Source organism: Rutilus rutilus (genome assembly GCF_951802725.1).
Source record: "Rutilus rutilus genome assembly, chromosome: 15".
NCBI classification, from domain to species: Eukaryota; Metazoa; Chordata; class Actinopteri; order Cypriniformes; family Leuciscidae; genus Rutilus; species Rutilus rutilus.
Window position 1 is genome coordinate 34,836,766 of NC_140220.1, and position 18,480 is coordinate 34,855,245.

An 18,480-nucleotide genomic window follows, 5' to 3' on the forward strand; every position below is an offset into this window, starting at 1 on the left:
AGTAAGACATTCAACATTATGGCAGTCCTAGTCAAACACCAGACAGTGGTGGGTGGGTGTGTGTGTGTGTGTGTGTGTAGCAGGCTTAAATGGAGTGGAGCTGATGAGAGTCAATGATGGCAGGTGTGGATGATTGTGAAGTGTGCAGGTGGGAGCCAGGAGGGATTATGGGAAATGTAGTGCGAAGGTGACAGGTCATGGTGAAGTGACTGGAAATCGTGACACTTACTAGTGCAATACAACATTGTTACACCAGAGCAATGAAATCCCACATAATTTGCTATTTTAACTGCGCTTATTTCCATTGTTGATATAAGTTGCAGTGGACAGTAATAGACAAGAAATATACAGTTTTACACCATAATGCTGATAATGTTTCTTTAGTCATTATACAATCCTGCATCCTCCTGACTCCACAGTAGTGAAATCACTAAAGATCAAGTCAAACTACAAGTTATACAATAAAGAACAAAAAGGCTTTTAAAATATGGTAACACTTGCAGTGCATTTTGCAGTGTCCTTGTTACACGTTACATATAGTAATTACTATGAATTGTGCATAATTACATGCATCTAACCCTAAACCAAACCCTAATCCCAAACCTATAGTAAGTACATGTAGTTAATTATTATTACTCAGTACTTAAATGCATAATTACACTGTAACACGGACACCTTAAAATAAAGTGTAACCTAAAATATTACTCACCTGTATTATTTTTAAATCTGGCAATTACAACAGTTTTATTTGACCTCAGTTGACAGGCTACTGTATCAATTCAAAATCATCCATTCAGGTTTTAGCAAATCATAAAGTATAAATACATACTACAAAAAAATGACTGAAATATATTAATCAACTTAAGAGAAATGCTGTAGTTTGCTGGAATGCTGCTTCAATTGTGTCCGTCCATTCTTTTAGTATGGTGCATTTTTGTCCACCTTTTGTTTAGATATAATATAATTACTTGGGAATGTCATTGTTGTATGGCCAGATGCTTAAAACAGAAAAGTTTTTCCTTTGAGTTTTCCATGTAGAGGCACACCATTGTCAAAATCCCCATTCACACGGATCCGCGAAAACAACTAAAAACACTGTATTCTGCTACCAAGCCATTAGATGGCGATGAAACACTACTGACTGAACAAGTAATACGCCTGTGCATGATGTCATCGTCCTCAGAGATTCATGTTTTTGTTGCTTACACTGAGACCGTTTTCAAAAACTTGCACTTTTTAAACCCGTTTTCAAAAGTTTGCGTTTTCAGGCTCCCAAAACGCTGTTGTCGTATAAACGAACGGCCAAAACATATAAAAAGTTTACATTTTTAGTTGAAAATGGTATCGTGTAAACAGCCCCTAAGAAGCACTGAATTACTCTGTTCTGGAGGGCAGTGGACGAACAGTCCAGCAGAGGGCGCTGTCAATCTGGAGATTCTGGCAAGATTCGCACTCTTTACACTTTGTACAGATGTGACAATAAAGTCAGTGATATTTTATTTTTGAAAGAAGATTCGTGTTCACCACGGCTGCATTTATTTGATGAAAAATACAGCCAAAAACAGTAGCTAATATATTGCAGGATTTTTCTAACCGGACGTCGTCATACTCAGATTCGAGTCAGAATATGATTTCTGATATCAGTACTGCTCCATTGGGCTGTGATTATGGTTTCAACCGAACCGGGAAAGAAAATGCCTCTGCACTCGGATAGACCTACAACCAATCAGAGCAACGGAGTAGCCTAAGTGACTCAACTGCACGCACGCTGGAAGAAGTAGAAGAAGTGTAAACGATCTTTGCCGGTGTTGTAAAAATCATTTAAGGATACACGGAGTAGCCTACTTACCAACACTTTTGAGAGAAATAGTAAAGGTGAATGCATATACGAACAAGTTCTCCGTTTAGGATTAGAACCATAGACTGTAAAAAAAAATTACACAACTCGCCAATACAGCAAACAAATCTTATCGCAACCCAACCGCTCTTTGGGACGCGGATGATTACGTTACTGTTGATCATCTGTCAATCATCGTATAAAGCCCGCCCTGACAATTTGATTGGTCCGAACAGCTCTGGTTCGAGCATAGTTGCTCCACAACGGATCAAGTCCAGACCGAACTTCCCGACCTCAAAGGTTGTGGACAGGGGCTAAGTTCGGCTGGCATCCAGGCTAGGATTTTTCAAGATTCTTTGATGAACAGAAAGTTTGAATAACAGCATTTGTTTGATATAGATTTGTCTTATTGTAGAAATACATTTAATGTCATGTTAGATCAATTTAAAGGGTCCTATCTGAATAAAAGTAGCCTACCAATTTCTTTTTTTAAAACCTGAAAGCATTTTACACTGAAAGTATTATAGGCCTCATGTCTTATAAACATACTTGTCGTTGTACCTCTATTTGAGTTTGAGTATATAAATATATGAATTCATTAAAAAATAGTACAATAATATAAGTGTGGAAAAATATTGATGAAATGTGTCATTTATATTAATTATTTTACCATGAGTTAACTCTAACACCAATTAATATGATATGATAATATGATACAAAGTGCAAGAAATATGTGATTTAAATATGTTCATGACTTTGAAGTTGGACATGATGATAACGACACATCTTCAGAATCACTATAGAAATTATTTTTACTTCAGCAACCACAAAATAAAATCTGACAGGTCAAACAGATCCTCTCAGGTGCAGATGAATCAATGAATAACATTAACAGTAGAGGGCAGCAGAGAACAATTCAAATCATATTCCTACTATACTGATGTCATTCTTAATTTCAGTAGTTATAGAAACCTTTATGCAACATCACACCTGCAGCTGAACTAAAAAAAAAAAAAAATTAAAACAGCCCATATCATCCTATCACTGTATGTGCTCAATACAAAATTAAAATTAAAATACAAAATATCTCAGAATCTGCACTATTTCTGGGTAACGAATCAAATTTGTGGCAATGACCATGTTAACTTTCTAATCTTTGAACAAAATATTTCCTTGCGTCGAGATGATCAGTGATAACATGATCATCAGCTTCTATCTCAACTCAAGTGGATGTTGTAATAATGCATAAATTAATTTGACCAAATACTTAATATTTTCGAAATATTTTCCATTCACGTTTCAGTCAAACTATTAAACTTACTATTAATCTTATTTGAACATCCTAATTCATGAAAGGAAATCTGACCTTTAGATTAAGCCATCTTTGTCTTAATAACATGGTCAGTGTCACAGAATGAGTGACCTGGAAATAGTACTTTTTCATTTGATGTCCTAATATTCTTGAAATGACTTAAAATGTCCTGCTTATTTAGAGGTTAAAATGTAAAATAAAATATTATGGCTCTATTCTGCCATCTATGGTGTACAAGCTATTGTAAACTTACTAATATCTATTATTATTGTATATGTAAATTAAAAGTTTAAAATATTATATCCAGGATAGTGTTTGTCTGTTTTGTGTGTGCTTGTTTAGATATGTGTGTATAGCACAGCAGTGGGGTGAGTGTGTGTACGTCCTGTCCACAATAGTGCCCCTCTCATAGACAATGAGGCCCGGCAGAGAGCGGCCTGCGCTCCATTATACCCATAATCCCCATGGTATTGTGCTCCGCCGAGAGAGAGAGCGAGAGAGACAGAAAGAGAGAAAGAGGGAGGAGGGACAACCGTGAGCTCATCCTAAACAACTCTCATCCAGGGTCAGATTCACAGAGACACACAAAGAGAGAAAGAGAGAGAGAGAGAGACAGAGAGACGGGAGAGAATGGTGGAAAAGAAACAATCACAGAGACACGTTTGAAATGAAAGAGATGGACAGGAAATAAAGGTTTCAAAAAAAGAGGTCAAATAAAACTAGATTTTTACACAAGAAAATATGAGTGGTGCCTGCCGGTCAAAAACTCGCCACCCTGATGTGTGTGTTCTGGTTGCTTTGTTACTGTTGCGATGCTTAAGTTGAAACACCTCTTTTACACCTCTTGCTTGACTCGAATAGCTTAGGGTTCCTAAAGGGTTTTTGCTTTATTTGGTTATCATTTATCTAAATTATTTTTATTTGCTCATTTGTTAATTTATTTATTTTTTGTGAATTTAGCGTCTCTTTTATCTCTTAGCACATAAATATGGTCACAGTTAATCTGATTACTCTCTTTAAGAAGGTTACGCATCACACATATAACACTGAAGACACAATAGCACAATCCAGAAATTTCTTTTGAGAGCTGGCGAGCTCTCGTGCTTTTAAATATACTTATAATTACACATTTGTAATGAAGTTGCAGTTTAGTATATTCAATGATTAACATATAAATTATCAATATGTTAACTTTAAATATTATATAACAAACTACAGGTAAAATAAGTACTTTACATGTGAGTAAGTTTGTCAATACATCAAAATAAGTGTACTTCTTTAAAGCAAGAAAAAAGATTATTAAAACATGATTTAAATGTTCTTCAAAATAAAACATTTAATTTGACATTATTAAAAAGTGCACTTTAGTGTGTTAAAAAGTGTGTTAAGTGTGTCATGTGGTGTAGTTTTAATTAATATATTATTGTCACATTTATGTTCTGTTTAGGTTTCATTTCATGGTTTCCCCCTGTTTCTGTCAGCCTGATTTTTCCTTCATTTGTTGGTATGGTTTTGGATTAGTTACACACCTGTTCCTTGTTTCGTTAATGATCATTCCCAGAACATTTAAGCCCTCTGTTTTCTGAGTCCTGCATCATCAATGTCACTGTTAAGTGTGTTGTGTTTGCTTAAAATTTCTCTCAGTGTTCATTAACGTTTCTTTGTATTGTTCATTCTGCATCACGCATCGTTCTTGGATTCAACTACACAACCATCATGCGACAGAATGCAGATCCAGCAAAACGAGTAAAAAGAGAAAGACAAATATAGATATACCTGCAGTTTGCCTCCTGCTCGAGCAAGGGGGTTGTTCCCTTGAAGACCACACGTGGGATTCTCTAGATCTGGTGTGCCTCATCCATTATCCCGCTCTCTCGCTCCGGACATTCGATAACACCAGCCCCAATGAGCGGTCGAGGGCACTTCTGCCCGTGGAAGGTCCTCAGGAGAGCTTCACTGCTTATGTGGAGTGGGTGCTGGTTAAGTGTGGATCTCCACTGACCATCTGGCCCGCAGAGGAGGACATCTCCAGTCCCGATTCCACCATGGACTCAGAGCCCAGCCAACCTTCAGCCATGCCCGCAGCGGACCAGTAGCCAGAGCCTGAGCCCGCCACGAAATCAGAGCCAGAGCAAATGCTGAGGTAAATTCCGTCCTGGAGCCAGAGCCCTTCGCAGATTCAGACCAGGTGCATTAGCCGACACCAGTGTCCATCACTGAGGGCATATTATAAGAGTTTGGCTGCATGGATTACAGCCCCACCCATACTCCCATCGCTGAAGTGCGCTCACTGAGCTTGCTCACCCAATTAATAATTATTTGATTTTCTGGATGATGTCATGTTTCAAGGTCTCCAGTCTCCACTGGTCCCGTCCAGTCTCCAGTCTCCTTCGCCACCGCTGGTTCAGCTTAGTCCCTAGTCACCCTTTTCTCTTCATCGCCACTGGTTCAGCCCAGTACCAAGTCGTCTTCCTTGCCATTGATTCAGCCCAGTTCGAAGTCATGTTCATCGCCTCTGGCTCAGACCAGTCCCAAGTCGCCTTTGTCTCTGCTGGTTCAGCCCAGTCTCAAGTTTTCTTCATCGCCACTGGTTCAGCCCAGTCCCAAGTCTCCTTCATTGCCACTGGTTCAGCTCAGTCCCAAGTCTCCTTCATTGCCACTGGTTCAGTCCAGTCCCAAGTCGTCTTTGTCGCCACTGGTTCAGCCCAGTCCCAAGTCGTCCTCGTCACCACTGGTTCAGCCCAGTCTCAAGTCTCCTTTATCGCCACTGGTTTAGTCCGGTCCGAAGTCGTCTTCATCACCTCTGGTTCAGTCCAGTCTGAAGTCATCTTTATTGCCACTGGTTCAGCCCAGTTCCAAGTATCCTTCATTACCACTGGTTCAGCCCAGTTCCAAGTCATGTTCATCACCTCTGGTTCAGACCAGTCCCAAGTCGTCTTTGTCTCTGCTGGTTCAGCCTAGTCTTAAGTTTTCTTCATCGCCACTGGTTCAGCCCAGTCCCAAGTTTCCTTCATCGCCACTGGTTCAGCCCAGTCCCAAGTCTCCTTCATTGCCACTGGTTCAGCTCAGTCCCAAGTCTCCTTCATCGCCTCTGGCTCAGACCAGTCCCAAGTCGTCTTTGTCACCACTGGTTCAGCCCAGTTCCAAGTCATGTTCATCACCTCTGGTTCAGACCAGTCCCAAGTCGTCTTTGTCTCTGCTGGTTCAGCCTAGTCTTAAGTTTTCTTCATCGCCACTGGTTCAGCCCAGTCCCAAGTTTCCTTCATCGCCACTGCTTCAGCCCAGTCCCAAGTCTCCTTCATTGCCACTGGTTCAGCTCAGTCCCAAGTCTCCTTCATCGCCTCTGGCTCAGACCAGTCCCAAGTCGTCTTTGTCACCACTGGTTCAGCCCAGTTCCAAGTCATGTTCATCACCTCTGGTTCAGCCCAGTCCCAAGTCGTCCTCGTCACCACTGGTTCAGCCCAGTCTCAAGTCTCCTTTATCGCCACTGGTTTAGTCCGGTCCGAAGTCGTCTTCATCACCACTGGTTCAGTCCAGTCCCAAGTCTTCTTGTTTGCCACTGGTTCAGCCCATTCCCAAGTATCCTTCATCGCCACTGGTTCAGCCCAGTCCCAAGTCGTCTTCATCACCACCGGTTCAGTCCAGTCCCAAGTCATCTTGATTGCCACTGGTTCAGGCCATTCCCAAGTATCCTTCATCACCTCTGGTTCAGTCCAGTCTGAAGTCATCTTCATTGCCACTGGTTCAGCCCAGTTCCAAGTATCCTTCATCGCCTCTGGTTCAGCCCAGTCCCAAGTCGTCTTCGTCACCACTGGTTTAGTTCAGTCTGAAGTCATCTTCATTGCCACTAGTTCAGCCCAGCCCCAAGTCATCTTCATCACCACTGGTTCAGACCAGTTTCAAGTCATCTTGTCGCCGCTGCTTTAGCCCAGCCTGCCTCTCCCTCCTCTTCTGCCAACATCATCCAGTGCCCCGCCATCGCCTCCGCTGTCTCCCTTCAGCCCCTCGGCTCCTCTCTGTTGCTCTGCCCTGCTGCTCAGATCTTCTTGGGCTTACTGGTTGTCAACTCCGCATTGGTCTGAGGATCCCTCAGCTCCACCTCGAGCTTTGGAGCCCCAGACTCCACCTTGGCCCTCTGCTCCACCAGCTCCACGCTCCCTAGGCTCCACCATGGTATGTCTTCCCTCAGGCTCTGCTGGGCTTCCACGTTCCTTTGGCTCCACCTTGACCTATCGTCACTCTGGCTCCACCCCAGTCACAGATGCCTGCGGCTCCGCCTTGGCCCTCCAGGCCTTTCATCTCCTGGGTTCCACCTGGGTCTCCTCCTTTCATGCCGTGACCTTTGGCAGTGGGGTTCCTGATTCAGTCCTGGCTCCTCCTTCCATTGGTTCCGCCTTGGAACCGTAAGTAAGTGCATTTCTTTTTTGCAAGGGATTTTTTTTAATACCGTGTCGTATCATATGTCGTATCTTTTCAGTTGTGTGATTTCTAAAATTTGTTACATATTATTTTGTTTCTTTCCTGAATAAAGGATGTGAATGCATAAAGGCTGAATGCATTATATTACATCTGAATAGATGGTTCTTAGTCAGAGGAAGGAAATTTTGGCATGCAAGAAACAGTCTTTCCTTATCTATTTAGAGCGACAAAACAGTTTATTTAAAGTTTAATGTCTCAAGTGCAAGAGACATTGTAATTAATTCTCACTGTGGAAAAGATAGCATTCCCAGAAATAATTTTAAAAAAAGCAATAAACTTTTGCTGCCTGTCTTAAGGCCTTACTGGACTAAAGTTTTGACCTCTAATAGTGCTAACAATTCCTAAAGGTGCCCCAACTTTTGTTGATTATTTACAAACCCTACCTACTGCATATTAAATTGCATACTATCAAACAACATTTGATAAACTTAGTTTGTGAAAGTAAAAAATAAAAAAAGTTCTATAAAGTATTCATGCGTGTAGTATGAATACAATTTGGATGTACTACATCCGCTATGTTGGCATTATGGCCTGATGGGATTCAAGAGTGTCCATCAGCTACGCACTTAAAAATCTCGACAGAAGAGGTAAATCACCCAGGTGTTTCGCACGCACTGTTTACGGTTTACACACACATTTTCACATTGTAGTATGGAAGTATGCAGTTTTTGACAAAGGGCTTGTCTATATAAAAGCAGAATACTCTGTTACTATACTCTCTAAAGCATTATTTGGACAGTGTTGTACAGCATGAAGTATAATATAGCTAAATGGCAAGAAAAATACAATTTATGGATTTTAGTCCAAATATGCTAGCCGATCAAAACAATGGGCGTTTACTTTGAAGTCTAAAAGGAGAAGCAGCCCCAACAGGTTTGAAAATGGTCATGTGGTAATACAAGTTATGTTTTTTGGTTCAAACAACTTCACTAACCACTAACATTATAAGTAAATAATAAAAAAAAAAAAAGTATAACACACATCACATCAATGAGTCAGTTCCACAGTCCACAATGCTTTGCACAATCATTAATGGTAAAAGTATGTTTATTTCATAAGAAACCACTACAAACGGAGCATAATGAATATAATCTTTTTATATTTTTTACCCTGCTACAAAATATTAATGATATTGATACACACTATCAAATGAAAACAATTATCACATTACAAACAATAAATAAATACTGTGAATAAATAAGTGAAATACTGTAGCCAAGTCAATTTATAGACCTATGGCGGGCCAAGTAAACCTCCTAGAAAAATCTGCGTCTGTCAACACTGCTCTAGATAGGCGTCTACTATCACCCACAGTGACCAGCTCTGTGAATTGCTAAATTAGTTTGATGCAACATTAAAATTACACCCTTAACTTGATCATAAAATGTAACTTCCAAAGACACAGTCACTCAAAGTTAGGAGGTGATCATCACTTGACTTGCATGAACATGACGTTTTTTGCAGCGATGTTTATATTTGGTTGTTGATTGCATTGTTTTACAGTGTGTAGCAATAGGTACTTCGAACCCCTCAGTGCAAATATCACACAGATGGCTTATACACATAATGATAGATTCTGTATGCATTACTCTCTTGCTCAAAATGCCAGCAGTTTTGCATAGATTTATATCAACAGTCATTTTGGTGAATGCCAATGAAACTCTCGTAAGAACTAAACTCATCATGACAAATAGCTCAACACAAAGGGATAGCAAGTCTTTTGTGCTGCCATGGGTGATCACATTCGCATTCATAGGTATTAGCAGAAAATGTGCGCACATAAATGTTTGTAGTTTAGACACTAAATCTGTACAATATCAATATTAACAGAATCTAAAATGTAAATGTGTTTACATAAGAACAACTTTAGAGTCGTATCCTTAGAGGATTCATTATACATAATGCTTTATGTTTTGAATACTGTCTGTCAGTTCTTTGGTTCTGCACATATTCAGTGTCCATCCAAACATACACATATGCTACAAACCCCTTTTTAAACACGAATACCTATGAATGCTTATGAAATCAGGTTGGTGTTATACAAGCTCACATTGGGCAAAAACGCAATCCCATCATCAGCAGCAGCAGCAGCAGCAGCATTCCAATCCAGGGCTCAGGTCCACCTCACAATCAACCCGCTTTGGTTAAATAGCTTATTTTAAGTTGAGTTGTAGTTACAGCTCTGTTGAATTACTTTCACCCATCGCTTTCATCAGCTCTCTTTTCATTCTCTTCAATGTTCATTTTGTCACAAAAAGTAATCCGGAGGAGTTGGAGAAGGCGAGGTGTTGGGATGGGAAGGCTGAGTCTCGTTCGAACTGACGAGCTTCTCGTAACGCGCTTTGTACGAGTCTCGCTCTCTCAACACGCGAGACAGCTCACACTGCAGCTGCTCCAGCTAGAGGAATCAAAAGAATAGATTTGAAATACTTTTGATTAATATTGGCAAAGAACTTTCTGTAACACTTTACAGTTTTGGCAATACTTTAAAGGTTTCGTTTAGTTAATTCATGAGTTAACATGAACTAACAAACTTCTAAAGCATTTATTAATCTTAGTTAATGTGTATTTCCTCATTTACTAATACATTATTAAAATAAAAAGTTGTATTTGTTAATATTATTTAATGGAATTATATGAACTACCAATGAGCAGTTGTGTCTTATTAACTAACATTAACAAAGATTGTGATAATGCTAGGTAGGGCCTAATGCATTAACTAACCTTAACTAATGAGATCTTATTGTAAAGTGTTACCGAACTTTCTAATGTTTCAAAAACCAAGTGAGCTGCCTTGCTCATTACAGTGGATTATGGGATTGACTTCTTCGCAAAGGATATATGCAGTGTTGCATTAAAAGGTTGGCAATCAACAGAACTTTTCTTCCCTATTGCTAACCAGCTAACAGAAATATGTTCCAAGAACATTATGCGAACAATCCATTTGATAATTTTGTCAGTCTTGAATGTTACTTTTCAATGTTATCTGAACAAGTTCTTCTGAAACAAGTAGGCCTAATGCTGTCAAGGTAGGCAGCGGACTAGGTTTCGGAAGAGAGCTACTGTGACTTTTGTTGTATGTGTCTCAGTTTTGTCATATTTCAGTGTGTGTGTGTGTGTGTGTTGTGTACCTGCTGTGTGAGAATATGTTTCTCGGACTCGAGCGCGTGCCGGTGCTGGAGTCGTTTGTAACGGCAGGACTGGGCGTAACCTCGATTCTTCAGCGTCCGTCTTTTCTGTTTCAAACGGACCACCTCATCTTTGCTCACTCCACGCAAATGTCTGTTCAGCTCTCGCACTGACAGACTTACCAACTGCTCATCAGAAAAACGCTCATCCACCCCACACTGAAAGAGGAAGAGACAAAAAGAGATGAGTCACAGAGATTTGTCACAGAATGGACACAACGTGCGATCATGATAATTAAAGCTTCATCAAACACTCACATGATGGAGGAGAAATAAATAGTACACAGCGCTTGAATTGTACAGTCTGATGAAAACAGCACAGTCATATAGAAGTATTATTTATTTAGTTTGGTTTGCCTTGTAGCTTTTGTATCACTACTAGAACTGTGTTCAAACCAGTTGATACGGACATCGGGAAACATCATGACAATACAAAAACCAGTAATAACAAGAAAACCTGCGATGGTCTGGGGTTGGCTAAGGATAAGGCTGAGCAAGTTCATATTGCAGTACTATATGCTTGCTTTATTCATTCATTTGTTTATTTTTAGTGAAGTAGTTTTGGTTGCGATTGAAACAGTGGAGACAAATTCCTTATAAAACAGCTTGAAAAATGTAATTATAAATCTGTAAGATATTGAATGATTAAGGAATGTTGTGCAAAGTACATGACTTATGATAATTTATTCATGATGTGTTGTGATAATATTAACACACTCTCATGACCATTTGTAATTGTTTTACGTTTTGGCCAATTGAATTGGTCGCATGAATTCGTACTAATCTCATCTGTAATCTCATTTGTACGTCTCCGTACAATCTTCTTACACATCAGTCGGGGTGGACCTTCATGCTTGCTTTTTTTCTAATAATAGTTTTCTTTCGATAAAATCTTACAAATGAATACTATTTTTTTTTCTCATGACAACCATTTGAATAATATGATAATGGAAAATCAAAAATGTATGAGCTTTGTGTAGTACATAGTTTAGCCTATAGATTATGTGAGCGTCTTTGTGCATGTGTGTGATTTTGGCATTACATTTCCATACAGCATAATCTGACTGAGTGTAAGTGACATTGATCAGGATTACATCACAATAATAGTAGATATTACCATAATCTGATAGCGCTGCTCCACATTTAGAGGCAGACATCCACTCCATTAAACTGCTTTCAACTCCCTTCGCCACAATATCACTAGCCATCCACGGTTCAAAATGTGAAACAAGGCGGGTGCACCAACACTTTCTTATTGCATTTATATTTACATGGAAAAAGACAGTGATTTAGTTCTATTAAGATCCCCTTTTAAAAGCAATCTATTTATTTCTACCTTTCATTTGAAACCAAATAACTGTGATTTCTGCATCGCTGCATCAATAATTACAATAATATAAAAGAAGTTCCAGGTGCCCAACCAAAGGGAACACTGATCACCATAATGGTGAGTTCAAACTAAAACATTTTAGGAAAATTAACATCAATTTATGTAGTCAGCTTATGTGATGTTCTCTCAAATGTTTCAGTTGTATTGTCAATTCAACATTCAAGATTACTTTGGGAATTAAGTGAATGCAACCAGAGAAAGATAACTGCAGAAGTGGAGGAAATGAGAGAAAAGTCTATTAAGAATTGTCCCACCTCAAAAACATTTTTTCTTTTTGCTTGAAAATGGTATTTCATCCAATCAATTAATCTTAACTTGGGTTTTCTGAGTAAACAAGGCATATTATGAGAATAGTACAGATTACTATATTTTTACAATTAAGTTAAGATATTTAGTAAAGTTAACTAAAAAGTTATTTTACAGTGTATAGTACACTTTAACTACATTTCACAGACAATAGAAGAAACTTATAAATGGGTCAAAAAAGCATAAAAAAGTTCAGCTAACTGTATTTAACATACATAATAATATAGTTAATTTACATTCAGTTACGTATATTAAGCATATTCTTTTAAAGTATATTATGTCCTTAATAAAAAAAAAAAATTTAAAGTATGTTAAAGTGTACTTCTTTTCACAAAGGAAATGTTTGTATAACAAACAAGCTACAAATTAGTATTACTTGTGGATGTGGACATCAGACTTTGCATTCTTTTAACATTTATTAATTAAATCTCATAAAATGCGGGCATAGCTCTGTGATTGTCAGGGTTCTGTTTAGTTCTGTTTCGTTTCGTTTTGATTCAGTACTTTGTTCCCGTTTTGCCTGTGTTCTGTGTTCCCTAGTTAGTTTCCTTAGTTGTCCTTTGTTCCACGCATCTGTTTCTTTTCAGCTGATTTCCTCTCCACGTGTATTTAAGCCCTGAGATCTTTCTGTTCAGTGTTCGGTCTCGTTTACGTTTGTTTGTGGTTGCGTTTCCTGTTTATTCTGTATATTTGTAATTAAAGATAGCTCTAGTTGGATTATATCATTGTGCGCTTCATTGCAGCCACTCACCCGTTACAGTGATTTCTTTATCTTATGTTAATTAAATATTTAACATATATAATGGGGAAGTGGCATTATCCATTAGCATTCATATTTTGCAGAATTAGAGTCTTAATATCATAGTGGTGTTTGTTGATGATACATAAAAAAAACAGACTGGTTTGATTAAATCATAACAGTGCTTTATGGGGCATGTTGTTCATTGGTCCCTCAAAAGCAACTTGTGTTTATCTGATTTTCAAAGTTATTTTTTATAAAAAAACAAAATGTTGTGATGTGGCCTAAAACTTCTATTGAGCATATGGAGAAAATACTTTGGTACTATTGGTACTTGAGTATGTGATTGTGTTGACAAAGTTTTTGGAGGATAAATTGGTGACTGCTAGTACCTGAGAGAGTTGGAGATGATGATGATGGTGATGATGATGATAATGGCCTTGCATTGGATGGTGTGGGTGATGGAGGCGGCTCTGTGGACTGAGGGGTTGTGAGAAGGGACTGGTCGATGTGTTGACATTGGAAAGAGATGGAGGGGTGGAAGAAACGACCAGTATAGGGCGGTGACACATGTCTGACGGCTTGTTAAGTACAACATCAGCCCCGCTGTCACTGCTGGAGTCACCCATGTGACTGCTGCTCGAACTCTGAGACAAAACCGGGAACTGAGAGTGAAAGACCAGAGGAAATGCAAAGAGATTACAAAGAGCACATTACAAAGAGATTATAATGAAAATGCCACAAACACCCCAACTTAAAAGGCCATTTTTATGCAGGGCGCCAGAATAAGATGGCATGTCAAGTGTTCTCGAGAACCCTGCTCTTTTACATTCTTTTGAGCTCTGTTTTTTGAATGCAAAAACATCCTGCAAAAACTCTCTTGGCCACTGTCCCTGGAGCCCTGCGTGTTTTGTATGTTTCCCTACTCAAACACACCTCATCAAGAGTCTCCAAGACATGAAACGGGTGTGTGAGATAAAGAAAACATTCAAACTGTCCAGTGTCTGGTGGCTCCAGGACCAGGGTTAAGCCCTTGCCAGAGGTGTCAAACACTGCATCTGGAGGGCCACCCTCCATTCAAGCAGGGGTCTCCAACCCTATTTCTGGAGAGCTACCACCCTGCAGACTTCAGCACCAACCCCAAACACACCCGACCTAACTAATCATGGTATTCAGGGTTACTTGAAGTCTATAGGAAGGTAGTTGGAACAGGGTTGGAACTGAACACTGCAGGAAGGTTGACCTCCAGGACTAGGGTTTACGTAAATGCCTTGCTGATACTATGTGGTACATAGCCTACTAAATGTGTGGTCTTCCATTGCTGTAGCGCAGAAGTGCCCAATCCTGTTCCTGGAGATCTACCTTCCTGCAAAGTTCAGCTCCAACACTAATCAGACATGTACTTGCATTGCTTTATGAATTGCGTTTGTCAACAAATTGCGGAATGCAATGGTGTGCGAAAATAAGCTTCAAAGCGTTTGTGTTCACGTGCTTCTACCTGACACACACACACAAATTCGTGGTCCAAATATCTCATATCATACCTGTGAATTCACTGCAGCAGCAGCGGAGTTTAGCAGGGCCTCCACTGCATCCTCACATCCCAGAAACCCTCCTCGATCCCGGTCCCCTCGTTCCGGCACTCCTCCAAGAGCTCCCAGCAGGGACGCGGCGCCTCCGGGCTCCCCACCGAACTGCTGCTGCAGTGCAGCCAGCCAGAGCAGATCCTCCAATGAGGTGGGGTTTGAACATGGTGCGGGGCCTCCAGCGGCTGGGCTCCCGTCCAGGTTCCCTTGAGAGCCGGAGCTCTGGCCCGATATGTATCCAGTGGAGATGGACAGCGGGAAAGAGAGAGAAGAGGAAGAGGAGGATGCAGATTGCGGTGGGTGTCCGTCACTGAGCGTGGGTGATGGAGGAAGTGAAGTGTAGGGGCTGGAGCTGAGGCTGGAGTCAGGAGGAGGGCAAGGAGCATACGGGGAACCGGTGGTCTCCTGATGGAGGCCTGGTTTGGGGTATAGGCAGGTTTGAGGAGGCGGAGGTGTGTCTGGCTTTACTTCAAACTTGAGCAGGTCGAAGTCGTTGAGATACTCCATGGCCAGGGGGCTCGGGGGCAGAGAGGGCAGTGGCAGAGACGAAGACATCGCAACAGGAAGTTGTTGTTGTCTTTCAGTTTTAAAGGCGCGCAACAACAGACTTCGATTGCTACACAGACAAAGAAACAATAATGTGCCAAATTGTTTAAATTATTGTTTCTTTGAATTGAAGGGCTTCCTGTTTTATCATCTGAAACTGGCAGAGGGAAAGAAAGAGAGAAAATAGTGAGTAGACAGCCACAGACTGCTCCATTAATACAGTAGTATTTTTTTTTTTTTTTTTTTTTTTTTTAAAGATGTACAGATCATATTTCACCACAACGTTCCCAAAAAGCTTGTTTGCTTATTTAAAGCTTATTTTTTAGGACCATTAAGTTTGTGGGCCATTTACATTTTTCTTAGCTGTCAAATAATGTGAATTGTGAAGTATTCGTTTGAACATCCATAGTATTTGTTGTACTGTCATGAGTTTATGCAGATTGTTATTGGGGATCAGAATTAAAGAAGGTCAAGATTAAAAAGTCAACGTGCCTTTAGAGATTTTAATTTCAACTCCATATAGTGCAGGTACTGTATAATAATCTGTGACTAAATAATAGTTTGTCTACATTAAGAGGTACTAACCAACATACTTTTGGTTGAAGAGCTGGTGAGATAAGAGGCAAGAAGATTCCAAAAACTGGCTTGATATTACGAGAAAGGCTAATAGTGACACATTTGTTAAAGAGTAAAATATATAACAATGTAAGAAATGAATCGTCGTCATCTGGCTTTAAACCTGTTTTTATGAAACATTACAGAACCTTTGTGATATATGGCAACTCATATAATGGCTAATTATGAATCATGTTGATGTATGGGTTGCAAACAGTTTGAGATTAATAGAGGAAAGGCCTAAATCCAATCCCATAATCTTAATCCATCAATCTAGTCATTCCACGGAACGGCTGCTCCTTAACATAAGTGTTGTAATGTACAACTCAAACAATAGTGAATTTTGTGAGGAAAACTCATAAAATATTGATCAAAGTACTTTCATGATAGACACAGACAACTAAGCACATCTTATCTATAGAAAAAAACAACTATTCAAAGCATTTTGCGCTAAAAAACTGTAACTTTTGTAATTGACATTTCACTTGTTGAAATGTACAAACAGTTAAATTTACAGCACATTTTTTGTTTTAATACAGTAACGAGCAAAAAGACACACTTAAATGGTTAGGCCATAAACTATATTTACTACAAATAAAGAACAAATATGAAAATAAAATTTTGTACCGAAACATCTATATTTTATGAACTGACCTGTCATAGAGTATGTTGAAATTAACATGTACTGAAGTTATTTATTTAAAAAAGTTAGAAGTTTCACTTCATATTCAGCAAGACCTATTTGAATTAAGAGGCTAGATTATAAACTACTAAAGTTATTTACTATTAAAAATCTACAAATAATATTATGAAGAACAAAAATCATCTTCATTATAAGATGAACATTCATTTGTAACTCTAGCTTTGATTACAACATTAGCATTAACAGTCCTGTGACAGTCAATACACTTTTAAAACCATGTTTAAAGTTTCTTACAATCATTATTTGAATCGTTACTGTAGATCGCTGCTAAGAGAATGACCTTCAAGTGGCTTCAGATGGTCTTTACTTTCATTGCAAGAATAGAACAGAAGATAAAGTGGGGAAACGAGAGGATTTGAGAGTGGAATAAAAGAGTAAGAACGACATGGAAAAAAAAAAAAGAGCATCAGGATTACACTAGCATGACTTTAGAGAGAGACAGAGGAAGAAATGTGTTAAAAGTCCATATGTTCTTACCGTGTGTTCATGTGGACAGCTCACACACATCCTGAGTTAATGACTGACTGATTGATTCCTGCCATGAGTGTGTATGTGTCAGTGCGAGAGCTTGTGTTTGGTGTGAGAGCCACTTTGGAGCTGATTGTCACTAACAGCGCCCCAGCCCTCCCCCCTCTGACCCCCCGCTCCAAATCCCCCTCCATCCCATCTTTCTCTCTGTCGTTTTTACACTTATTCTGAAAATGACTGTCAAAGTCAAATGAGGAGCACACTTAGTAAAATCTTGTTTGATTCCTCCAATAAAGTAAAAAAAGAAGAAAAAAAAAGAAGAAGCTGTTCAGAAGACACTTATAGAACTAACAATAGAAAAAAAAAAAAATGTTAGGCTAAGGCTGTTACAAACCCATTATCTTAGAGCTTAACAAGTCGACATCCAAAACCCAAAAATAAAATTCCAACTAAGACAGTGAAAAGCCAAAAATGTATACATGACCATGAATTTACCAGTGTTCTTGTTTAACCATATGACTATTCTTTTTTACCCCTGCATATATATATATATATATGTTTTACATGACTAATAGCAGACCAGTTTTTATTATAATATTCATAGAGCAAACAGGCAGAAACAGGCCTGATTATAAGCGATGAGCTCATGAGGTCCACACCGATCAGAGAGTCATTGCATGCTGCCACCTAGTGCTCTGACTCCAACATCAGCTCTGGCTCTTCAATATAATGGTCAGATTCTATAAAGAAACAGTAAAAGTATGGAACAATTATAATAGTACTACAGACTGTTTCTTTACGTTATTTTAAAGAATCTATAACTATTACTACTTATATCAGAAGTTTCTGTCTTGATGACCTGAAACGACAAATGAACCAAAGTCTATGTTGCATCACCCTATAGTCGAGAAATCCTGCCTATTGAAATTGCTGTCATGATTTTGAACTAATCCCAAAGAATGCTAATGGGATTTTATTATTTCTAACATAAACTTCTGTAGATTTTCTAAAACAATACCTAAAAGAAAATCCTATAAACGTACAGTGTCCTTTAACTGTCCTATAGCGAGACTTTTTTTATAATACAAGTACAAACTGTAGAAATGAAATAATAATAATAATCTTGAAAATGTTCACATTATTTAATTGATTATTAGATCAAAATTACAAAACTTTAGCGATTCCATTAGGAATCCTGAAATTCACTATAATTTTGACATAAAAATAATACATTTGTCTTGTGAATAAAAAAAAGTGTGTGTGGCTTGGTGTGTATGTAATTGTGGAGGTTTACTGGTGGGCAGAAATTGC

General features: G+C 39.0%; 1 protein-coding gene across 1 annotated transcript; it reads right to left on the reverse strand.

Moving 5' to 3' along the window:
• Positions 1–8,629: 8,629 nt before the first annotated feature.
• On the reverse strand, positions 8,630–17,282 carry nrl (neural retina leucine zipper). Its single transcript, XM_084433273.1, has 5 exons — positions 17,179–17,282; positions 14,796–15,540; positions 13,644–13,916; positions 10,760–10,975; positions 8,630–10,026 (listed from the first exon to the last, which is right to left on the reverse strand). The coding sequence occupies exons 2-5, from the start codon at positions 15,390–15,392 to the stop codon at positions 9,877–9,879; spliced, it is 1,236 nt and encodes a 411-aa protein (XP_084289399.1). The 5' UTR covers positions 15,393–15,540; positions 17,179–17,282; the 3' UTR covers positions 8,630–9,876.
• Between the last annotated feature and the right edge of the window lie 1,198 nt (positions 17,283–18,480).